This window comes from Schistocerca cancellata, chromosome 7, assembly GCF_023864275.1.
Source record: "Schistocerca cancellata isolate TAMUIC-IGC-003103 chromosome 7, iqSchCanc2.1, whole genome shotgun sequence".
NCBI lineage: Eukaryota > Metazoa > Arthropoda > Insecta > Orthoptera > Acrididae > Schistocerca > Schistocerca cancellata.
Window position 1 is genome coordinate 162,275,844 of NC_064632.1, and position 26,147 is coordinate 162,301,990.

At 39.0% G+C, this 26,147-nt stretch overlaps 1 protein-coding gene across 1 annotated transcript in view; it reads left to right on the forward strand.

The window, feature by feature from the left end:
• LOC126092062 (uncharacterized) overlaps positions 1–26,147 on the forward strand; it is a 147,073-nt gene that overhangs the window by 113,089 nt on the left and 7,837 nt on the right. The window contains exons 13-16 of the mRNA XM_049907474.1: positions 19,307–19,449; positions 19,543–19,726; positions 19,841–19,928; positions 20,084–20,212. Of these exons, the coding sequence (XP_049763431.1) occupies positions 19,307–19,449; positions 19,543–19,726; positions 19,841–19,928; positions 20,084–20,212 (544 nt within the window). The remainder of the gene's footprint in view (positions 1–19,306; positions 19,450–19,542; positions 19,727–19,840; positions 19,929–20,083; positions 20,213–26,147) is intronic.

The following is a 26,147-nucleotide window of genomic DNA, read 5'->3' on the forward strand; positions in this document are numbered from 1 at the left end:
GTAGAATCCTTACACTCACTTTCCCGCATATTTACTTCATAATGATATTTTTTGTTAATAATTTTAAAAAGTTCCAATTGAATTGATGTCTACACAACTACAATGTAAACAGAAAAATAATTTTCATGTAAGCTTTGCATCCTTATCTAGGTTTTTATGTTCTGTATTCGGGTATGAAATTATTGTATGAAGATTCCTATTAATTGTATGGCAAGTAACAATGCTCACTGCAAACAATCATCTATTCTTACAAAAAATAACTGGCATCCTTTGATAAATATCAACATTTTCTGTAGATAATAAGTCACCAATAGAAGGTAAACAGCAGCTGTTTAACACAACTGAGGAAGCAGATCTTTTTTCAAAGTAAGTACAGACAGTTTTTATTAGTTCCTAGATGGTTAAATATACAGGTCTGCAAAAGTTGGTGCATTAAAAAATGTTTTTTAAATTTTCAAGTGCTTCTGACACAGTTTTATTGTGCTGATTTAAAATAAAACTACAGTTCAGTTTTGTTCATTAATCATTCATAAGAAGTTGAGCAAATATTTGTTTCTTTATTGTACTGAATGGCATATAATTTCCAGAAAAAAATTGAACATATACAGTGATTGTAAGTATTGAATAAGTCTGAAAATGTATTCATACTTTTTCAGGTTTTTGTTCCTCATTGACTGTTTTGCCTCAAAAATGTTTCAGGCATTCTCGTGTGACCAATGTGTGTGTGATATCTGCATAAAATCTAGCAATAATCATCAAGCATTGAGATGTCTCACGTGGTGTGGTATCTGTCTTCCATTTCCTCAACATCTTGGTGAAACCTTCCTCCCTACTCATCACTGTCATCACCAGTGTATAAGTAGAAGTAGTAGGAAATGTGAATTGCCAAAGTGCTTTTTCCTAAGTAATTGAGCAGTCCAACTTTTTAAATTCAGTCAGTGTGTTTTCCCACCATGCACTCAAGCACTGGATTCCATATAGTTCTCCAGAAATTTTTGTGCAACTTCACTGAAAATTATCAATACCTTTTCCTGAACAATTTCCATTTTCATTACAAGTTCTTAATCTGTAAAATGTATAATATAGCTTCTGAGTAATGGACATCTGTGGGGAAAATAAAAATGTCTGCTTTTAAGAAGTGTCCTCTATTCAGGAAAGGATAAAAAATACAGTATACAACACAGTACGTTCAGTGTACTGTAGGCAGAGTAGTGCTGTACTACTTACAAGTAGTAAAAATTTACCTTTATTTAAGTACAATACTACATTAACAAATACAATAATACAGCATTAAAATTTCTTTCATGCACGTGGAAGATTGGTTTGAAATAATCACGTTTCTTTTTGAACCAGAGAGTCATTTATAAATGTGTTCTCAGTATGTTTGTCAACTGCTAAAATTAAACTGAGTCCGTCTTCATCACTTCTCACTGAATAGTAGTGTTTTAAATTTTTTACCTCTTCAGCTGCCTTCTTACTTGAAAGTGGCGTAAAGTCTGGTTCAGTTTCACATCACTTTCATCATCTTCAATTTGTTTTACATTCTCAACATTGTCACCACACTCTTCTTGGTGCAGCTCTTGTACAACTTCACTTATGCTAGGTGATGTACTTTCTGTGGACAGTACATCATCGATAATGGCGTATCCCCAAAATCCACTAAATTCCTCTACTAAAGTTGAAGTTCATGCCCATGTTCCTTGAGATTGTTTTCTTTGACACTGTTGTCAATTCCCAAAGCACAGTCATTAAAAACAAACTCTGCCTTCTTTAAGCAGTTGCTTATTGTTATGCAGTTACTTGTTTTAAGGGTAAGGAAAGCCACAGAATTGCATCCAGTACACTAATAAACTTTCCAAGTTCATGTCCATTCGGGACCAAATATGTCTCAACACTTTTTGCTTTTAAAACACTGAAATTTTGAATAATCCTCTGATCGAGTGGTTGGCAATGTGAAGTTGAATTTGGTGGCAAAAAGAATACATTCACATTTTTAATGCAGTATCACAGTGGGAAGTGGCATTATCTATAAACAAAATCAGTTTCCTCCTTTGTCTTTCCATTCGTATATCAAATGCCAACACCCTGTCAGTCATTGCTCTCGTCATTGGAGGTCATTCATTAGCAGACCACTCCATGTTCAGTCTACTCAAATCAAGACCCTTAAAACGTCTAGGCTTCACAGCCTTAGCAGTATTTAAAGGATTTTCAGATTTGCCTATCATATTAAAACACAGTAGAGCAGTGAGTCGTTCTTTTGAAATTTTGCTTTCTGGGTAGTTTTTCGCCTTGCAGGGCCATTGTTTTTCTGGGAAGAGTTCTGAAGAAAAGATCAGCCTCATCACAGTTAAAAATATTTCTTTCTTCACAACCCTCACAACATTCCTGCTCACCTTTTCTGCCAGTCTGACACTATGCTTTCATACACTGAACAGGATTCACCACACACAGAAAAGGGATGGAGCCAACCTACAGATGCTTTAAAATTGGTAACCCCCAACTCCTTGGTGATTGCGAGTGCTTTCTCGTAGATCAGGGTTCCTCTAACTGGCAAGTTATTGCTGCAAAACAGCAGAACCATTCAAAAGTCAGATTGTCAACTTTTAAGCCTGGTGCATTAGGAAAAGCACATTTGCTGGTAAGGTTATCATTTCCAGTCCACGATTTCAGAATTCCATATTTGTCTCTAAAAACATCACTGATCTGTGTTTTTCCAACATCAAATCTTGTGGCCATATCTCTAACACTAAGCTTTGCCTTTTCTTAGACACTGATCCTCTAAACCTTTTCATTCAGTGTTAACCATTTCCATTTTTGTGTCATCTTAGCACCACAGTACATAAACTCTCTCACACAAAAGCAGCAACAGTATGCACTTTAAGCCCCCCATACACAGAGCCACTGAAAAGCACTTCTCACTGGTGCTTCTACTGGCGAAACACAGTTTAAATGAGCACCTTCACACAAGCCTTCTGTGGCACTTGGTGGCTGACTCACCACCAGAGGTGTGGATTGAACGGCCGAGCAGTGTGTCGGCGCATATGAAAAGTCTGCACATGAAATCGATGTAGCAGCAGTGGCATCATCAAAGCAGTTCGCAGCAGCATCAGAGCTGCTAGCAACAACAGCTGCAATGGTTCTCAGTGATGACATGCGGCACTGCGCCATATGAAGGCATGCGTGATTTAGATTGTTACGTTAACTTAAAACAGCCAATGTTTTCATGCTGTTGTCACATATTAGGAATTTTTAATTGTTCTTGGGAGAAATGTTTCAGTGTCCATGTCTGTTACTGAGAATGCCCGCTATTCAGAAGAGTTTTTCAGTAAGGGCTAATGTTATTTGGCAGGAGTATTTTAAAATGTCTCCTATTGCAAGGAATCCACTATCGGGAAGTGTCCATTAAGGGAAGTTTTACTGTATTTCCAAAAGATGCATGCAAATTGGAAGAATCAGCTGGTGGATAAGTGCACTTTCTACCATTGTTGGGGGCACCATCGTCACAATCTGTTCATACTGGTTGAACTGCATGATTGGCATACTGTGGCTGCACACTGTGTGGTTCCTCTATGCTCCCCAGTGCTGGGTTGCTCCCTTACTTTTACAGTACATTGCTCCAACATCAAGCTTAAAGTCAGTGCCAGACATATCCTGAGGAAGCTAAGAGATACAAATTGGGCTGCGAAACCACGAGTCTTCGAAGTACAGCTTTTGCTCTGTGTTATTCTGCTGCAAAACATGCATATCATGTGTGGTATAGGCCAATCCACCCCAATACTGTGGATACTGCCTTGAACAAAACTTGCAGCTTAATCACTGGATGCCTAAAACCCACCTCTGGTGGGAAAATAAGTTGTCTTGCTGCCATTGCACTTCCAGGAATTCACCGATAATTTACTGCTGATGAAGAATGGCTGAAACTTGAAAAGAAAATGTTGAAGATCGTTTACTGTTTTGCTGTCTACCTTTACTGAAATCAAGAAAGGTTACAATGAGAACTGGGGTATTTGGAGGTCCCGTAACTGAATATGGACTGGTGACATCAGGGCTAAGTCATTGCTGAAGTCGTGAGGCTTTGCATCAGAGGTCAGCAAACATGAGTGGGTCAAGAACAAAGAGTCAGTCATATAAGTCCATTTTTAGCTAAGAACAAGATTTATTTCTTGCTAATGACAGTACCATATGTGTGGCTCAGTTTTGGAGAAATGTTATCTAAATGAAGATTTGGTCACATCCTTTGTCTTGTTAGTCTATTTTTTTGGATCTATGTAAATGTAACGACGGAAAATCCAGGATGGGATGAAGACAGTTTTATGAAAAGGATAGGTTTCTATTCACCATATAGTTGTGGAGTGTTTATTAATGGCTGATGACAAATGTATTTAGCTTGTGTGGTGATGTTTTGACTACTAGTCCCAGAAATGCTTTCAATTGTTTCATACTCTTAGGTTCTGGACATTCTTTTATGGCTCTTACCCTGTTTGTATCTGCTTTTATTCCATTTGTGCCTACCACATGACCAAGAAACTTAAGTTCTTGTCTCCCTAAAATTGACTTTGATAGTCATAAAGTGATTCATTTAATGTAAAACCTTTCTATTATTCTAACCAGTAAATCACATTGTTCTTCCCAACTCCTGGATACTAGTAATATGTCATCTACCTAGATTATTAGTTCTTTCAATAAGTCCTTACCCAGAACAGCATCCAAGGCTCTTATATGAATATTGACACTGATATTTTTAATCCAAAGGGCGACACTCTGAATTGGTGTGACTTAGCCTCATACAAAAAAAAGCAGAGATCCATGAAGCTAAAATAATTTGTGTGCTCAAACATCATCAATATTTCATGTATACTGACTGGTCAATCTCTTCCAGGTTCTGTGTGCTTATTTAGAGTACATACATCCAATACTAGACATCTCTTTACACACTACTACACTAGAACTTCTTTCCATTATTTCTCCTTCTAAAATTTTATTAATCTCCTCTTGTATGGCTGGCTGTAAGCTTAATGGTACCAGATAGGGTTTACAGAAAAGATGCGATTCATCTTTGATCTTAAAACTACATACATAGTCACCAAGTACTCCAGTTTTATCTTTGAAAACTTTACAACATTTGAACAGTATATGGTATAGATCATACAGTATATGGTATAGATCATTTTTCTGCAACTCAGTCAACAGATCAGATTCATAAGCTTTCGTCCTAATTAGTTCTTGCAGAATACTTTGCATATCCAAAGTGTTCTCTAAATCCATCACAGTGCTTATTCTGCAAGGCGTACATTGTATGTTTTGGTATTAAGAGTAATCTTCCCACTAAATGGTACTACAAATACTTGGTCTTGATAAGTAAATGCTGGCCGATGTGGCCGAGCGGTTCTAGGCGCTTCCATCCGGAACTGCGCTGCTGCTGCTGCGGTCGCAGGTTTGTCCTCCCTCGGGCATGGATGTGTGTGATGTCCTTAGGTTAGTTAGGTTTAAGTATTTCTAAGTCTAGGGGACTGATGACCTCAGATGTTAGTCCCATAGTGCTTGGAGCCATTTGAATTTGATAAGTAATTGTTAATATCTGCGCTGGAAAATTCAGTATTACTTTAAATCCTATCAGCCAAACAGTCCCTAGTAACAACTGCAAACTTACATTAGGCACTACCAAGCATAAACGTAAAACTGTTTAATGGTATCGGTAACCGCACTTCATTCCTGACTTGTCTTGCTTTGCTCCCAGTTATTCCTACTACGTATAGCCCAGTAACTGGCAGTATTGGATACTCTTATGTTTTAATACTTCTTACAGAGACTTGCACACAACAGAATCTATGTACACACTCACTTCCTGATTCTCCATCATTACTGAAACTATTGGTTTGGTAAACTCGATACCTGTTTCTTTGTCTTCTTCAGCAAGTAACCAGTTTTGCAGTGGTGTCACCTCATGAGAGGCAACCAACTTTTTTTCTCTTGGGCCTACACTTAGTTGGACACATTCTGAGTCATGACCCCTTGACCAGGATGCCAATCATTTTCGGTTACTATTGTTTTTTCGTTTGTTGAAAAAAGCTGCATTATTCTAGCACCTTTCTTTAGGCCACTATTTATAAATGTTTGTTTATCAGTGCTTCATACTCCCCGTCATTATTGTTTAGATTTACTAATGACTTTTATTTACCTGACAACAATTAACCTCTTGTTTTTTCTGGTATTCAGGGTTAAATTTACCTCCTTCCTGGCACATAGGTTTATGACTGGGATTATTGTGCTCATTATTCATTGTAGCTAGATTGTCAATAATGGACAGCGATTCATTCATGGTAGACCAAAGTCTATATAAAATTATCTTTGTTACATAGTATGTAAATATCTTACCGGTATCTTTTTAATGATACGGTTATAATAGAAGGAAACATTCCATGAAGGAAAAATATACCTAAAAACAAAGATGATGTGACTTACCAAATGAAAGTGCTGGCAGGTCGACAGACACACAAACGAACACAAACATACACACAAAATTCAAGCTTTCGCAACAAACTGTTGCCTCATCAGGAAAGAGGGGAGGAGAGGGAAAGACGAAAGGATGTGGGTTTTAAGGGAGAGGGTAAGGAGTCATTCCAGTCCCGGGAGCGGACAGACTTACCTTATGGGGAAAAAAGGACGGGTATACACTCGCACACACACACATATCCATCCACACATATACAGACACAAGCAGACATATTTAAAGACAAAGAGTTTGGGCAGAGATGTCAGTCGAGGCAGAAGTGCAGAGGCAAAGATGTTGTTGAATGACAGGTGAGGTATGAGTGGCGGCAACTTGAAATTAGCAGAGATTGAGGCCTGGTGGATAAGGGGAAGAGAGGATATATTGAAGAGCAAGTTCCCATCTCCGGAGTTCGGATAGGTTGGTGTTAGTAGGAAGTATCCAGATAACCCGGACGGTGTAACACTGCGCCAAGATGTGCTGGTCGTGCACCAAGGCATGTTTAGCCACTGGGTGATCCCTAAACATGCCTTGGTGCACGACCAGCACATCTTGGCGCAGTGTTACACCGTCCGGGTTATCTGGATACTTCCTACTAACACCAACCTATCCGAACTCCGGAGATGGGAACTTGCTCTTCAATATATCCTCTCTTCCCGTTATCCACCAGGCCTCAATCTCCGCTAATTTCAAGTTGCCGCCACTCATACCTCACCTGTCATTCAACAACATCTTTGCCTCTGCACTTCTGCCTCGACTGACATCTCTGCCCAAACTCTTTGTCTTTAAATATGTCTGCTTGTGTCTGTATATGTGTGGATGGATATGTGTGTGTGTGCGCAAGTGTATACCCGTCCTTTTTTCCCCATAAGGTAAGTCTTTCCGCTCCCGGGACTGGAATGACTCCTTACCCTCTCCCTTAAAACCCACATCCTTTCGTCTTTCCCTCTCCTCCCCTCTTTCCTGATGAGGCAACAGTTTGTTGCGAAAGCTTGAATTTTGTGTGTATGTTTGTGTTCGTTTGTGTGTCTGTCGACCTGCCAGCACTTTCATTTGGTAAGTCACATCATCTTTGTTTTTAGGTATATTTTACCGGTATCTTTGCTAGATATACTTAATCTATTGGGTTATCTAAATACTTAGATCTTGTTATCTGCCATTTTATATACTTTTTGAAACTACTCCATGAAGTGTTAAAGTGTTCCTGGTCTAATAATTGTAGTGTCAATTTCTCTTGTATTGTTTTAGACCAATATTTACACTTGAATTTGTCCTGAAAATCATCCTATGAGGTAAACTCCTCCGAGTGTTTCCCCACTCAGCAGCATCCCCTAATAAGTAACTCAAAACACTTTTATGGTAATGGCCTGGAAAACACTCACAGGAAGTACATTGGATGTTCTTCCCCACCGGGTTTAAACTGTGGAAAATGTTTATAAAAGTTCATTGTGCTCCCCATGTGCAATTCCTCTAATAGCGTTGTTGCATCGAAAGATTTAGCTTTGCTTGACTTTTTGTTAATTCCCTTCTACTTTTTGCCAATTTGTCCCATAGTCTTTTAAAATCATTGATGTTGTTAGCGACTTCCTCCCGAGAAAGCTGCCCATTACCTAAAGTGGGTGAAGTCTCGTGCAATTTCTGATGTAACAGTGCTTGTATTTTTTCCTCCATACCTGAAAGTATCTTGTGTGAATAAACAGAAGCTCAGTTGCCGCTTCTCTGTTCTAAAATTTCTGTCCGCGTTTGCACATCTGATGTGATCTTTTACCAATTTACATTCTGTTTCTGCAAACTTGTGTAAACTATCTACGTTCGTATGCAAATCTTTAATATGTTCATGTATCTCTTCCCGAACTAAGTCACATTGTTTCAAGACTTCGGTGTGCGTTTCTTCTCTTAACACATTGAGTCTTTGATCTAGCTTATGTCCTAAACATGCCTCTAAAGCTTCATGAGCATCTTTAATCCAAGTTTCTAATTCTTGTTGCAGTCTGTTTTGGTTTCCCATTACTTGCTCATGAGTGTCTTTAATCAGATTTCATAAGTCTTGATGTAGCTGTACAAACTTATCATTAATATTCACTTGAAATTTATCATGACTGTCTATTATTGATCTTCGAAAATTTTTCATTAGATTTTTGTGTTACTTGTGAAGACTCTCTCTGTATGTCTTCCAGTTTTTGTAATAATATTTCCAGATTAACTTCTTGTCGACATTTTCCTTGTTATCACTGGCATAAACAAACTCACAAATATTACTGAATCACCTCACTACAACAACAAAAACAGTTTTGAAGTGAAATAGTGATGTACCTCACTGTAGTCGTACTGCATGCTGGCAGTGGTCTGGTCACTGACGATGGCATGATGATGACAGTGGTTCAGCCTGCGTGTTGGCATTGCAGTGGTGTAGATTGCGTACTGACATCACGGTGGTGTAGACTGCACTTTGGCGATGGATCAGTTGTTGATGTTGGCTGTGTGTTGACATCACAGTGATGTAGGCTGCACTCTGGTGATGGATCAGTCATTGAGGGCTGTGTGCTGGCTTTGTTTTTGCCGATTACTTCCTTTCAATGTGTTTTTTATCTGCCATGGTGATGTTTCAACTGCTTGAACATCATCTGTTGTAGACCTATTACTCCATGCAGCTGCACATAACACCGCTGCCTTAACACTTCCACATTACATGGGCGTAGAGATTCAACCTCGCAACTCTTGTGATTTATCTGAGGGTCCAGCTATGCTGTGCCCTTCTCTTATTTCGCATCAAACTAATTTCTACTGTGCAGATTTCTTTAAGTGAAATGGCTGTGAAACAAAACATTGCTCCTCTACTTAAGTAAAGTGTAGATTGGTTTCAATTAATTCTGTATAGTGTCCCAAACTTTCATAAACAGTTACAAGTTACATGGAAAGTTACTGCTTCCAGAACCAACTAATATTGCTGTCTCAAAGACATCTCATGTGAATAGTAGAAAACAACAATCGCTTATATACATCATATTCGTCTTCCGTGGTGCCAGAGTTCTTCCATGGTACAGGAACTTCTTTGCTCACCCTTGCTCCATGGAGATTACAAGTGGTCTCCAGCAGGAGGCTCCAAACTTGTCCAGTAATACTTTCCCACAGTATGTGGCCCTATGTTTACAAACTTACTGTGATCATGCACATCTTTACTCTGAGCTCTGCATGTGATACATACCCTTCAATGAATGGCACGGATCACTACAATAGAGGTGTGGGGGAAAAAAAAAAAAAGAAAAAAACGCTGCTAAACAAGTAAACTTTAGGCCAGAAGGCTTTCTTCTGAAGTAGACAAAACACACACACACACACACACACACACACACACACACACACACACACACACACACATTCATTCGTGCAAACACAACTCACATACACATGACCAATGTCTCTGGCCAAAAGTTTACTTGTTTAGCAATCTTTGTTGAGCCTGTGTGCGACACAACATCTCCATTATATAGTGAGTCTGTCTCTTCTTTTCATAATACTATCATAGATATAACAATTATTGTTATGTAATTGTGTATATTTAATTGTATATATTTAGCACACTTCTGACACAAGGAAAATATCTCTAAAATGATTTAGTGTGTCTCAATGAACAAAAACACCTTTTTTTCAGTTTTGCTTCTAACAATGCCAGAAAATTATCACTACTATATTTAAAACATTTACTTTCTTTTGCCAAAGCCATCATGGATGTTTGTTAAGCCTATCTTATTTAAAATAGAGGTAGGAATATTTTGGGAGGTGGACCACACCCATATTTACTCATATGTAAGCCGCACTTTTTTTCCGGTTTTTGTAATCCAAAAAACCACGTGCGGCTTAGAATCGAGTGCAAAGTAAGCGGAAGTTCTGAAAAATGTTGGTAGGTGCCGCCAAAACTAGCTTCTGCCGTCTAATATATGTAGCACTACACAGGCATGCTTTGCACGCACAAAGAGAAATACTGGCGCCAAAACCTATGCGTCAGTAAATAAATTAAAAGAAAAGGTAGAAGACTGTAAACATTATGCCATGTATTCTTTCGTGTTTGCTGCTATCTCATTTAAATTCTGTCTGCCTAATAAACTACGAAACTTGAGTGAGACAACAGCAAACGCGGAAGAATGTACATATAAGTCATGTTTATATTCGTATTATTCTTATGCTGAATTGTGATACAGCCGGAAATGAAGCACGAATCTAAGATGACTAATTTCTGTGCAGAATGTAATGTACTAAAGAGGCGTCTGCAAAGATTTTCAAACAGAGAAAAATTTTCGCTAAACTCTCATTCGGAATAAATTCTATCATACGCAGTCTGTTATTTGGTTCTTGTTGATCATTATCAAAGCAGTGTAAGTAACAACAAATAGCAGTCTCTTGCCATTGTTTTTTTTTTTTTAATTGTAAACCACGATACCACGCACAAAAGCAAGCCATGCCGCGAGCGGCGACACTCATTATCAGAATGCGACAAACAATGCCTGACACAATACAATAATGCGTTTTCAGCTTAGAGTGACGTAAACACCTATAACAAAGAGAACGGCACTTATCAGATCAAAGCAAAATAAGCAATTGATTCAAACCAGACGAAGCACTTGAAAAAGGAAGGGTACCCGTATAAATACGGATGGAGCGCCTGACACACAGCAATGGCTACTTGGTAAAGGTTAACTGTTAAGCTTACGACTCGAACCACACTACTGCAGCTGTTCGACCTCAATTGTGTCGCATGTTACAATGGACCAACTTTGTTTCTATTTGGAGGGGTGGTCTAAAACTTTTCTCTCCCCTTGAATTTCGAGTCTCAAATTTCAAGTGCGGCTTAGATTCGGGAAAAATTTTTTTCCTTGATTTAGAGTCACATTTTTCAGGTGTGGCTTAGATTCGAGTGTGGCTTAGATTCGAGTAAATACGGTACATATATTTTTAGGCTCTAAGTTAATTCTGGAAGACAGTCTCTTCTTCCTTCAGTACTGGCCTCTGTCATGGCTGTAGCATTTATATCAACAGGAGGGAAGGTCTGCCCAAGAAGCTCTGAAATAAATCAACACACATTATCCGCCCATTACCACTGTTTTACAGTTTTGCGAGTATGAAAGCAAAGCATAAGTAGAATGTCCTCATTAAGATCCTTCTTGGTGTACTGCCATATCTTGTTAAGCCATGTTGTGGTGACCTTCATCAGGGCATAGGCTAATTAGTTGGGGAGTGGCCGAATGAATAAAGTGCCTTTCTAAGGGCGTCATAGGAACAACTGTGCCAAATTTGTAAGAATTTTATTGGCCCTAAAATATCATTGATCAATGTTAGGAGAGAGGAAGGGGGCTGTGCTGCAGACTTGGCCCACTACCAGTCAGTGACAAACTTCTGGTGGGCAGTGTTTTCATGCTGTTAACTTGTAGAGAAACTACGTTAGCAGAGCATGTGCTGCTTGTTTATCCAGTTGCAGGAGTCTCCTGTGAGGCCACTGCCCTGCGATCACAGACAGTCCTTCATTTCTATTGGCTTGGAATGTTTTGCACAGATCTTTCAGTCCTCGCTTAGTGTTGTTTTTCTGATTGACGCTGTGGGCTTATTCAGTCAGCGTATGTAGTGTGGAATATGTATGGTTCAGATGATGATGGGTTTCATTGTGTAGAGACCAGTCATGTGGGTAGATTTTCGGTAGTCTTGTGTCCCAGAATTCCACTGGGAATTCTGTAGACCTCCACATCCAGGAAAAGAGTCATACAGTTACTTTCCTGTACTAACATCAATTGGATATTCTTACACAGACTGTTAATGTGCTGATGTAGTTTAGGCAGCTCTGCTTCTCCGTGTGGCCGAATGATGAATGTGTCATCCAATCGGGTGGGCAGAACTATGCAGAGCTTAAAGCATTTTCTCAAATGCACCCATGAAGATGTCTGCTGCTATTGAGTGTTATTCATAATATTTATTTCAGGTGAAACAGATTCATTACAAAATTACCAAACCAGGTCTCAGGTATTGGGTGGTATTCACTCCTGAATGATACTGCTAATCTCATTCTTTGACCGATTGGTAAAGACACTTAATGTCAAAGATAACCATTACATCACTTTTCTGTACATGTTGCCCCTATAGAAGTTGGATGAATTGAATAAAAATCTATCACAAATGATTCTGTGTGTCCTACGAAGGGATATAGTTTTCTAGCCTGATTCTTCACCAGACTGTAGGTAGGTGAGTTGATCCCATTAACGACTGGTGAAATGTCCCCTGGCTGTGTCACAATTTGTTATGGAGTTTTTAATTAAGGCTCCCGTCTTCATTATCTTTGCCGTTGGGTAATGCTTGATGTTTTCGGTGGTGGGATAACTCAACAAATCACTCATTTTATATTCATATTGCATAATATCCGTTACAACTGTGGTAATTCTTTCTTCCCAAGAGATGTTATGTTTGGATGGGTTTGCTCTTTGTAAAATTCTGACTGTTTTTTGTCTTACTCTTTCAGATTTAACTTGTGGGACTCGTCATAGTGCTGCATCGATGGGCTGAATAATTTTTTCTGTAAAGGTCCATGTGGGTGTAATCGCAAAGTTCAGCCCCACAGTCAGTACTGACATCATTGTCTTGTTGATATTCTATGATAACAGGTTTATGACAGTTTGCGATGCTTTCAGTACTGTCCATGTACCAAGAGTCTTCTTGTAAGTTCCTCAGATTTCTTCTTCTGTTGGTTTTAGAGCAATTCTTGCATGCTGGATTGCCTGTGTGTTACTTTGTTGACTTTATTCCAACCCATCACCGATACTTTTGAAAATAGCCGTGGTTGCTTCTTGTCACCCATCATTATCGGGCTACCAGGCTGTGTAGCCCACAAATCGTCTGCCACACATCTCCTCCCTCTCTCCTTACATTGACTAACGACATTTTGAGTCAGTAAAATTTTAAGAAACATGACAACTGTGGTCTTATGACACCATTATGCTGAGGCACACACTACCCAGCTAATTAATCTTTGCCTTGATGAAGGTCACTACAACAAAATCAAAGTGTCCATTATTTTAGTACTTCAGCATTTTATAAGATGATGTAGGAGTACATATAGAAGAACTTTAATAGGGCTGACATCGGTCACGAATGCTATCTATTTATATTGTGAAATGTCCTTATTTGTTGCCATTATGGAGAACCATTGCTCTTTGAGGTTGTTTTAGACAAATTAGTGAAGCCTCCATTCATTAACATCATACTGGTGCTAAATTTCTCTAACATTCCAGGAAAGTTGGTACTGTAAATTAGGTTACAGTCTGTAGTAAATAGATAGAATAAACTCTTGCTCTCTCGTTCTGTACCATGAAGAAAAGATTCCAGAGGCGAATACTTCCTTTTCCTTTAAACTAGAGCCTGGCACTTCTGATCAGTCCTAAATATACATAACTGAATGGAATATCTTAGGTCCTCATTACCGAATGCAACATCTTTAAGTCATCAGAATGTGATCCTATCTCTGCACCCCCTTCCAATGTGTGATCAGGGAAAGAGCAGGATTCCAAGCAGAATTTAAACAAAAATCTGTCTCTGTCTATTTTAAACTCAACTGTTTACTTAATGGTACTATACCAATAGTTGGAAGTGTGCACTAGGATTTCTGTGTTGTATTCCATAGCACAATCTGTGTCAAGGTATTGTTCTGCAGTAACAGATTGCTAGGATGTTGTAAGAATGTGTGGCTCTCATACAATCTGCTTTGGTCCTGATGGTCTGAACAATGTATGGCATGCCACAACTGCAAGGGATACAGTAGACACCCATCTTTCGCAAACCGAGGTCATCCTTTAGAAATCCTAAAAAGGCCCTAACCCTTGATGGTTGTCAAAAAACACAAGTCACACAGTGTTTTTGCAGAATATGACCAATCTTGTTGGAAATGCTACTTGCATAGGGCAAAAGGGCCATGTACTTAGGAACAATTTATTTTCATCACTCACCCAATTCGAGGTCGGTTAGTAGCACAACACACATCTGGTATGTCTTTCACTATGACCATTCTTGCAAAAGATGACTTTGAAGTTAGCCGACAAAGACAAACTTTCAGAATCTGAGGTGATGATGCGGTCCCTACAAACTAAGGCATAAAGTACCCCTTTATGCTGAGCTGGAGGGGGACAGCTGTTAGCCCAAAGATACAAATCAATGTGAGTTGGCTTCCTGTAAATGACATGTCCACACTTACCATCAATCTGCCTCCTAACCAACACATCAAGGAGTGGAAGGCATCCATCCTTTTCCACCTCTGTCATGAAGCGAATATTCAGGTGGCTTTGGATAAGTAGGATTGCATTCAAAGGATGCAGTGTTTACTATCTGATCCGATGTATTGCAGACTCACTACTTATCCTATTTGCCTTACACAAGTAGCATACCCAACAGTATTGGTCATATTTTGTGGAAACCCTGGGAGTGAAGTATGTTCTCGATGACTTGTCTAACATTAGAGCCCTTCTATGGTCTGTAAAGGATGGTATCAGTGTGTGAAAGCTGGGTGTCTTCTATGTCCCGTGCAGTTGTGGCATGTCATGCATCAGTCACACCTTCATGACTGTGGTGGGCCAGTGCATTGAGCATAAGCATCACAGATACTTAAAACAGCTAAGCAATTTGCTAAACTGTGGTTCATTGCCTTGGCACCTATCATCCTACATAATATAATACAGGGATTCTGGCATGCACTTCCAGCAATTGGTATAGTATTATTACGAAAGCAATTGTGATTAAATTAGCTAATGATCTTATAATTACAGGAGGAGGCTTTTTGTTTAAATTCTGCTTGGAATCCTTCCCCCCCCCCCCCCCCTTCTCTCTCTCTCTCTTCCACGTGGGGAAAAATATATATAAAAAACAAAGATGCTGTAACTTACCAAACAAGAAAGCGTTGGTAGATAGACACAATAAAAAAAACACACACACACAAATTTCAAGCTTTCGCAACCCAACATTGCTTCATCAGGAAAGAGGGAAGAGGTCTGCCTGTGTCTGTATGTATGTTTGTGTGCATGTCTGCATGCGTGTGCGCGCGAGTGTATACCTGTCCTTTTTTTTTCCCCCTAAGGTAAGTCTTTCCGCTCCCAGGATTGGAATGACTCCTTACCCTCTCCCTTAAAACCCACATCCTTTCGTCTTTCCCTCTCCTTCCCTCTTTCCTGATGAAGCAACCTTGGGTTGCGAAAGCTTGAAATTTGTGTATGTGTGTTTGTGTGTTTTTTATTGTGTCTATCTACCAGCACTTTCTCGTTTGGTAAGTTACAGCATCTTTGGTAAATATACACCACTGATAACTTTGAACACTAGTCATCTTTGTTTGTGTGGTGGTGCTAGTTGTTTATGGTGTATGTGTTGTCTTCTGCATTTACTGAGGTATTAAATATTCTTGCACAGAACTCCCTTGTTGCATTTATGCCTTGAAAATGACAGGATGTGCACCCGACAAAACATTGGCATTTGCTGAAGACATCAACCAGCTGCATTCCTGTAAGTTGTTCGAATAATTTGTTATTGTCAGGTCCCCAGCCTTTATAGTAGTAAAGTGTACGCAGATGAAGTACATTGGAGTACACATATGTAACCTCAAAAATAAAATAAAATTAAATTTTAAGAATTTTACAATGAACTTGGATAGACGTCCTTGATAACTGTTTTAAATTTGACTTTGTTTCACACTATATAAGATTACTAACAGGTTTGTAACCAAATTGAGCAGTAACATACACTACACTATTGATTTAAGTTTCACTTGTTTGCACATTTATTCAAATTAATGGCCAGTCTTCCCTACATTTCCTCATATAATCAGAAGTTTGTTTGGTGAGACTTTCATTAATAACTCTCATTTGATGAGTTAACTTTCCTTCAAGATGATGACACTTGTTAGCCAAGTTAGTTACCCTATATACAAATATTAGAAAGTGACAGAATAATTCATAAATAGTATTTTAACAAGTTAATTGCTAGTGTCACCTCTTGAGAGCTAACAGAGGAGGACCCAGTTGTGTTCTGTAACATATATGAGCAGGCCAATGGAATGCTGGGCTGTGTGCTGTATGTGGCTTATTGTGCCATGTGGCAATTGCTCTGTGGGAGGACCAGGATTATCTGGGGGTTGTGTCTTTAACACATGCTGCTCAGAGTTGACTGCCTGTGGGTTTGAGTGAGTTGGGAGGCAACACGTGGGCCAGCGAGATGCATGTTTAAAGTTCACTGTTAAAGAGAATATTGTTTTATTCCTGGAGGCTAGGTGTGTCACAGTCAAGTAGGAGTGCCCTGAGGTAAACTGCTGTCCTATGACTCACTCCTTACATTCTGAAGATGACACCAGCACCAAGGGGACACCTGTCTTAAAATGCAACACAGAAAACATTGTCTCTTCTAATAGGTAGGTAGGTGTTGGTTGCACACTTTCAAAGGTAAAGAATTTGGAAACCCACAGATACAATTAGTTATCAGTTTGTGTTGCCTAGTGACCAAAAGTGATAATATTTGTTAGATGCTGCAGGTTATCCAGGCGTTTGCAGGGCATGTGTTTCAAAGGCTTGACAAGACAAAGAGACGTTGTCTTTGTTAAAACATGTGAGATGGTCATACACTTTAGCCATCTAAGAGTGGATGTCTGGATTTTGTATTTTTCAACTGGTTTGTTGTTGGCATATTCATTAAACACCACTGAAGGACAGGCATCGGAGGTGGCCTGTCTTGCAACATTACCCAAATAACTGTTGTTACCTCTGCTTAGGGAGACCACCCACATAAGGTCATGTAATGTAGGAACACTCAGCCTCAATCTGCTTGTCCCATTTTTGCTTTTAGTCAACTGTGTTATTAAATCAAAACAGGAATGGCATTGTCTGTTAGTGAAATGTGAAGAAGATGCATGTGTTTAAGTCAGTGACAAAATTAACTCATGATAATGAAATAATTCAAGTTAACATAAGTTTTGTGAGAGATTAGTTTAGTAAATATATAATGTTTAGTATCATTAAAACAAGCTTTTAAGTGCAGTTATACCTTGAACTTTTTCTATGAACATTGTTAAGATTGGCCAATTGGTTCACAGTTGTTTAAAATTCACCTTACAGCAGCGTAGATCTGGCAGCCAGTTTCAGACAGACTGTAAGAAATAGGGTGGATATATAAGGTTAAGCTATAGTGGAGATATAGAAGGTTAAGGTAGGGACTGATGCTAAGTCGTGAAAGAGTCCAGATGGAGACTGGAGAGAGTCCAGATTTACTCATTAGAAAAGAAGCTGTGGCTCCTGCTTTAGTGAATTGAAGAGTCCAGACTTTGTTTCTGTTTTAGTGGATTGTGGACTTCAGAAGGTTGAGATGTATCAGTCTTACAAGGGGCTGTATTTCCTGAACTGTATAAGTTTCTGAATTTTGCTTTATCTGGAGAGTATACCATAATTGAGAAGATTTCTGTGTGGTCAAAACTGTACAAACTTCAGGCATTCAGTGGACTTACCTTGCCTTGCAAAACTTTTGTCAGTGGCATTACATCTGAGGAGTAAAATTGTTTTGGGAAGTGTGGTCAAACTCGAGAAAAGTAGGAATGGTTTTTCGCAAATTGTAAGCAAGACTTTAAGAACGTCCGTCAAATTGGCAAATGCAGAAGTTACTCAGATAACATTGATAAACTGTTGCTATTAAATAAACAAGAGCAATTTCAGCAAGTTTATTGTGTCATCTAGCTTTATTTGTAAAACCCAGCTACGTAGATTTGATTGGAACACAGCTAACAGATCTGCAAGGACTAAACGTGAGATCATAATAAAAGGAACTATTTTGCAGTGATATACAGTTAGCCCTAGTCAAATTCTAATGAGCTAAAATTAAGCTAAAATCCAATTGTACATTTGCATTCCCCTCCCTAGGAAGATTTCTCCTTCATAAGGGGGAGTCATAGCTCGCACCCACATTGTACTTCCAAACCGCACAGACTGACTGTCCCACTGAGTTCATACACAAAAATACATACATATATTCACTCATAGATGTTTGTGAATGGATACCTAGACACACAATAACCCCCCCCCCCCCCCCCAAAAAAAAAAAAGTTCACAAAAAAGACACAACTCAGTGGAATATTCTTATACACAGGTATCCAAATGTTCATGACTAATCGCAGACTTTCAAGGTGATTGGCTCAGAGATGTTGCTCAAAAGAATCCTGCGAGAGACCTCAATATTGAAGTATTAATTGGTTAGTAACTAGGCGCAGACTTTAAACATAGACATTGACAAATGGATGTTAACTGTTTTAATTCTAGCCACTCACTGAGGACTAAATATCTGGTGGGAGTAGATAAAGACAAGTGTATGAATACTATGTGAAATCGGTAATTATATTTTAATTTATAATAAGATAAGGTTCAAATTTAGCAGTAGTTTCAACTTATTTAGCACAACAATAATTTTGGTTAATTGTGTGCTAGATATTTATAAAAGTATTAAAGTTAAAAGGTACAATTGGATTGGTACATTGTAGGTCTATGTGGTGAATTACCTGGTTTCAATCTGTGTAGTGAATTACCATGTTTCGTGTAAAATGCTCAATCAGTTAAAAAACAAGAAAAAATTTTGTTATGTAAAGGAGCAGAATGGTAGTAAACAGAGTAATTCCATCTTTGTGTGTTTCAACTGTACTGTTTTGTTAAGTTGTATAGGTGTGAAAATGTTTCATTTCTTATTATTTCACTACCATATTTCAAGCTTTTAATGAATTCATGTATCTTTAATTTTCTGTTAAAGTGAAATAACTCTTATTTTCAGAATAATTGCAGGCAGTTTTTCTAATGGCATGGTGGCTTTATGGGATATTGAATCATCATCAAGGTTATTGTACAAAATGTGTGGAAAGAGGAAACTAATATATCCATATCATACATTTCAGCCGCATGGTGGACCTGTGACAGGTTGGTGGGAACACTGGTGCACTAAAATTCACAGTGAAATACTTAGTAGTGTTTATAGTTATAAGATTATTGTCCTTTTTTTTCTTTTTTAAGCTCTTGCAATGTACCCACTGAATGAGCGATTTTTAATGACTGGTTCATATGATAGAACTTGTAAATTCTGGGATACACATGACACTGCTGAACCCATCACTTCAACATTCAAGGGGCTGGTGACGGATGGAATTTGGCTCACACATTGGCCATCAGCTGTCAGTGCATATGATGATGTTTACTCGTAAGTAAAGAAAACATATATAGTTCTAATTATTTGTTTCTTCATTTGCTAAAAAAACAATGATGTGATAATTACTGCGGAATGAATTTTTTTTTTTTTTTTTCTTATTGACAGACGGTGCCACACCAACTCTACAGTGATGCCAGTGCGCAACTTTGGGTACAGCGGCTATCCTGTGATGGCACAGAACTCTGTTGCTTGGGTGGGTTAAGTGATGTGGCTGTTGGAAACATTGAATTTCATTGTGTGTCAGGCATAGTTCTTGCACATTGAAGAGCATTAGAAGAAATTGAAATAAAGTGTGATACTTTCTGGAAAAAAGTCTTTACATTTATTCACAATCTTTTTCTTTTTCAGACCCTTTCATCATCAGATTGGGTGAATTCTGTTGCACAGGGAACTTCTGCAGGAGAACTGTCAGCCATTTTTCTGCATCAGCTATTAATTGGTGTTGATACAGAGAAGGGCATGAAGAACAAACGAATGGTAATTTTTGTGATTCTTCTGAATCTTAAATGGCTGTTGTGTCACACAGACCATAAATGTTAAGCTTTGAATCTGGTGCTTCATTTTTCCTATCATTTTAGAAACTTGTATTTGTTCCTTGAGGTGGACAAATGATAGAGCACATTCTCGGCAAGGAAAAGATTCAGATTGTTCCCCCCCCCCCCTCCCCCCCATAACACAAAGCAATTGATTTCTCTGCTAGTAAAAAAGAGCTCAGTGTAGGGTTCAGTAATGCTGTGGTTCAATAAAAATGAACACTACATGGCCATGCTGAAAAGTAATGCCTCCATATTTTCTATGTGAACACTGTTAAAACTTTTTAAATAAAACAAACATTACTAAAATTCTACATCTTCATTCTTCATCTCTGCATATTTATTTTTCAACAATGTAGGAAAAGACAAATTGCTACGCACCATAAAGAAAACACGAGTTGCAGACAAACACAATTAAAATATGCTTACATAAAGCTTTCAGCCGTAGCTGGAAAAAAAAAAAAGACACCAGACACACACACCATTCGCACACAGAAGCGAGAACACTTCATGCACACGACTGCCAACTCCAGCACGTAAGGCCCGACGTGCTGGAGTTGATGGTTGTGTGTGTGTATGAATTGTGCTTGCTTGTATGTGTGAATGATGTGTGCCTCTCTTTTACTGATGATGGCTGTGGCCGAAAGCTTTATGTAAGTGTCTCTTAATTGTGCCTATCTGTAACTTGATGTGTCTTCTTTACAGTAAATAGCAGTATTTCTTTTCCTACAATGTTGATATTTGTACCTGGAGTTTCCATTGTTTGATATTTATTTTTCGACGGTCACCCTGGTGATGAACAGTCCCTCACAACAAGAGACCAGTTTGTTGTTACCGTCACTGTAGAATGTCTGACTTTGTTGATGGAGCTATAACCTCAACTCCACATGCACTGCTTCATCACTATCAAAGTGGAACCCTCAAAGATGCTCTTTAAGTTTTGGAAACTGATGAAAATTGTAGGGAGCCAAATTGGGACTGTATGGAGGGGGATTGATGACTGTGAACCCAAGGCTTTGGATTGTTGCAGATGTTGCAGCACTCATGTGTGGTTTGGCATTATCATGCTGAAGGAGTGTGTGCTTCGTGTACAGATGGACTATTCAAATTTGAAACTCAATTACAGCATGCTGTTTCTCACCCACCGACAGTTACGTCACACAAAGCCATGTTACAGGCTATAGATTGGAGCCTTCTAGCACCAAGGGGCTGAAAACATGTAGACAAGAAGAATAAAGATGTAGAATGTTAATAAAGTTTGATTTATTTAAAAAGCTTTATGAGTTTTCACATAAAAAAATTCAGAGGCATTATGTTTCCGCACGCCCTCCTATATTAACTGGACAAAAACATTTACATTGCTTCAGAAAATGGTAATCACTTAATAAATTCATAATATGAAAGTTTCTGTGCTACTGAAATGCACACATAAAAGTACAAACACTATCCTTGCTTTTAGAACCATTAGTTCCTTCCTTAGGGAGGAAAGAGGGATAGGTTATGACGTTAAAAAGAAGTGGCAGATTGGGAGACCTATCCTTCTCCTTCACAAGGAACTAGTAGTTCTGAAAGGTAGGAGAGTGTGTGTTCAAAAAATGGCTCTGAGCACTATGGGACTTAACATCTATGGTCATCAGTCCCCTAGAACTTAGAACTACTTAAACCTAACTAACCTAAGGACATCACACAACATCCAGTGATAGTGTGTGTATTTTTACTGAATATTTGATCTCAAAAGGAATTGCTGGCCAGCATTTTTGTCTCGTCAAACATTTTAGTTTCCTAAATTAAGTTTTTCCTTGTGTGTGTGTGGGGGGGGGGGGGGGGGGGGGGTGCAATGAGTGTTTGAACACCACAGTGCATGACAAAGCATTGTCCTGTTGGAGGTGGTATGTGTTGCTGTCCTCAAAAACTTTGAACTGACTAATTCAGACAGTTGTAGGGGGACCAGGCCTGCAGTTTACTCATTTCCAGAGTCTAAAAAAATGATAAATTACAGATCATGAAAAAGTGGAGATGTTTAGTCGCAGAAAGATTATCAAACAAGTAAACTTGGCCAAAAAGGCCTTCATCCAAATTAGACAATAAACACACACACATACACACACAAATGCACAAACGTGTCCCACACACACATGATCACTACCTCTGGCTGATGAGACCACCAAAAACTTACTTGTTTGACAGTCTTTCTGTAGTGCCTATCTGCTATCTAACACCTCCACCGTATAGTGAGTAGCTATCTGTCCTTTTCACAATATTGTCATTATTCCATCCTGGATTTTCCATTATTTGCTAAGCAACAGATTAAAATCCTAAGACTGGCAGGATAAAATCCGTGGCCTTTGGATTGTTAGTCTGGCACTTTACCACTTAGCTACGTTGTCACACTTAGTTATGTGCAGTTCTGCTGAACATGTGTGTGTGTGTGTGTGTGTGTGTGTGTGTGTGTGTGTGTGTGTGTGTGTGTGTTTGTAAATTACATGTTCTATCCTATTACTCCTTCACAATTAATTTGTGTCACATGACAGTGACTTACGGTTCGCTAGTGAGTTGGCTTATTGCTAAGACACTTGACTCAGGTTATGGAAGATGGTGGTTCATCCCCCATCTGTCCAACCAGGTTTAGGTTTTCTATGATTTCCCTAAATTTCTTAAGCCAAATGTCTGGATGGTTCTTTTGAAAAAGGCACAGCCGATTTCCCCTTCCATCCTTCCCAACTCTGTTCCATATCTAGTGACCTTGTTGTCATCATGGCGTTAAATCCCGAAGCTTCCCTCTTTAAAAGTTTGCATGTGTAGAAACTGCCCATAACAGATCAAAGATAAAAGGCGAAACAAGGCAGTAGAAGCAGAGAACAAAATTAAAAAGTAAAGAATTGGCAGAGATACACAAAACTCAAAAGAATAGCAGATATAATATGGTGAGGAAGAGAAAAAGTAGAAGGAAGGATGGGAAGTTAGAGAAAAATCCACATTTGATTGGTTCAGGGAATGGAATAAGGGTGGTGACTGCAAAAACAAAGGAAAATGATGGAAAAAGATAGAGATGTGAGAGATGGTTTTCCATCTGTGAAATTTGAAAATAGTGACATTGGAAAAAAGGTCTCTGTGTCTCGTAGATGCTAAAACACATTAAGGTTTTGCTGCAAACAGCACTGCATTACTCCTGTTCTAGTCCTCTTGTTGACTGTTCTAATTCATTTTTCTACCTCCTTCTTACATTCTCTTCCACTGTCTGTCCCTCTAATCCCAGATCATGTGGGGAACATACAGGTGTATCTCTCAGCTCATGCATTATTTAATTTGATGTGAAGTACTATTGTGTATATCAACTATCTACACAGACTAGCAACTGCATGTTCGTTTTCTTAGTTTTCTTATATTTTCTATGCAGCTTCCTGGCACATTGCATACTCCAAAAATCTCTATAGCTCCAGAGCTCATGAGCTGCAACATTTTTTGTGACCCCAAGTGATTGTAGGCAACAGCCTATGTCAACTAGCATAGCATTTGTGCTGTCATTCCAAACATCAAGTGCAAATCAATCGCGCATCATCCGCTTACTGCATCATCCACGTGCTTCAGACATCAAGAACCGATTTACTGCATGTCAACAGATATAGCAGTGTCACACACAGCACTATCCATTGACCACCTTTGTGGCAGCAGAACCCCATTCTATGGTTCATGCAACATGAGATTGAATTGGTGCTCACTAATGTCACAGCTGATGAAACTAAGTACAGTTATGTTGTCACTGCACTTAACGAAGACGTAGCAAGATATTTTGGCCTTAACATCAAGCATTGACTGATACATGACGCTGAATAATGCCCTGATCATGCATCTATCCCAGTTCAAGGTAAAACAGCTTGAGAAGTAGTTGCACACAGAGGAGTTAGGTGACTGCACTCCTTAGCAGTTGCTGTGCTGGTTACGAATACTAGCGAGCAATGCTGTTAATGAGGACATTGTAAGGAACATCTGGCTCTCGTGGTTCCCTTCAGATGCACAGAAGATTGTTATAGTCTGCACTGGACACCTTGACGTGTTAGTGCAGACCACAGACTGCAGTACAAATATGGACTTACCTGCAATGGTAGTGACTGTTAGCTCATCGGCCAGTTCTGTTACAGCACCACTACGGGTGCAGATCATGGCGCTCACTGTACAAGTTGCTGCACTGCAAACAAGACATTCCATTCACATCATCTCAGTGGCATCGCTCACTGGAAAACACAGCCAACCACCTTTGTCAAATAAGATCTGTTGGTACCACAGAAGGTTTGTACCTCAAGCACAGAAATGCATTCTGCCATGCGAGATGGGAAACATGTCAGGAAGTCGGTAATGATGTTGACTGGTGTTCCGAAGAGCAGCTGTCGATTGTTTGTTACCGATCTCTGTAACAAACTCCAGTTCTTGGTGGATACCAGTACGGTTGTGCCTGTTTATCCGTCCACTTTTTGCCTCATCATAACTGTAATGGTCGTCACCTCTTCACTGCTGGGTCTACAACAAAGACAAATGGTTGCACTAAACTTAAGCCTATGTTATAAGTTCAAGTGGCAGTTGTGAATGGGACACATCCCATAATAAGAGCTGACTTTCTATTGTTAAATGGTTTGTTACCTGTCCTAAAGACTTCATCGACCACTTGAGACCACCACCAATCAGGCCAATCTAGCATGTGTACATTTTCGAACGTGTCTATTTTTCACTGTCCCTCTCCCACCTCTATCACATACAATGGATTTAGCTTTCCACTCTTATTAACTCGTGCACTGTGTTTTAACAGTAATCTCTGTCTTTCATATTACACTGTCTTACACCTTTAAGCTCTCACTTTTTCAAATCCCAGCTGGTGCAGTCCCCAACAGTCAGTCTTTCCTTCTCATTCTGTTCATTAAATTTCCCCTGAACCATGGTTCTGGATGACTTTTCCAAACTCAACCTCTTTTCCTGGACTCCACCAGTCCTTTTCCTCCACCCCTCTTTCTTGCCCTTCAACCCTCCTGCCATAAAAAGGAGCCACTGGCTCCGAAAACTTACAAACTGCAATACTTTTTATATGTGTGTTCTCCTGCTGCCGCTTGGTGAATAGATTTATTATCTATCTGATTACATTATATTTATCTATGTATATGTCTGTCTGTCTATCTATCTATCTATCTATCTCTCCCTTTGTTGAGGTAAGTAGGTATTGAATGAATGTTCATTTTTTGTAGTATCAGATGAAGGAAGGTGAAAGATCAAAAGAGTAGGGTTTCTTACATAGAATAATTGGTTACAAAAGAGACTGTCACAATATAAGTGTTCAGTCAACAAGGTCTTTGTCGAAAATAGACGAGACACACACACACACACACACACACACACACACACACACACACACACACACTGTCCCTACATGGCGAGTAGCAACTTTCCTTTTCATAATATTGTTCCATTCCATCCTGGATTTTCCATTGTTTGAATAATTGGTTAAGACACAGTTAAAAAGTACAGGGAACAGAACACCACCCAGTGGTTCCCATTTGATGACACAGCAGTTAGGTGACAACCGTCTACTCAGAAGGAGCTGTCTTATGTACAGATAAAGAGTGGAGATGGAAAGCCAATTAAAAATGCAGATAGCACCCTGTTCCCTTGTTTATACTAACCTCTGCAAGAGTGACATTACTGACTAATTTATTATTGTTGTCATCAGCTAGAGAGACAGGACTCATTTATTCCTGTTCCAGATCAGTTTCCTCTTCATTTCTCCCAAGATTCAAATAATTTTTTTCTTTCTTTCTGGTATTACTTGTTTAATACTTTTGTGTTTGTAACTATGTTTTTAGTGTATATTTGGTTTAATGCTTATGTCTGTAAAG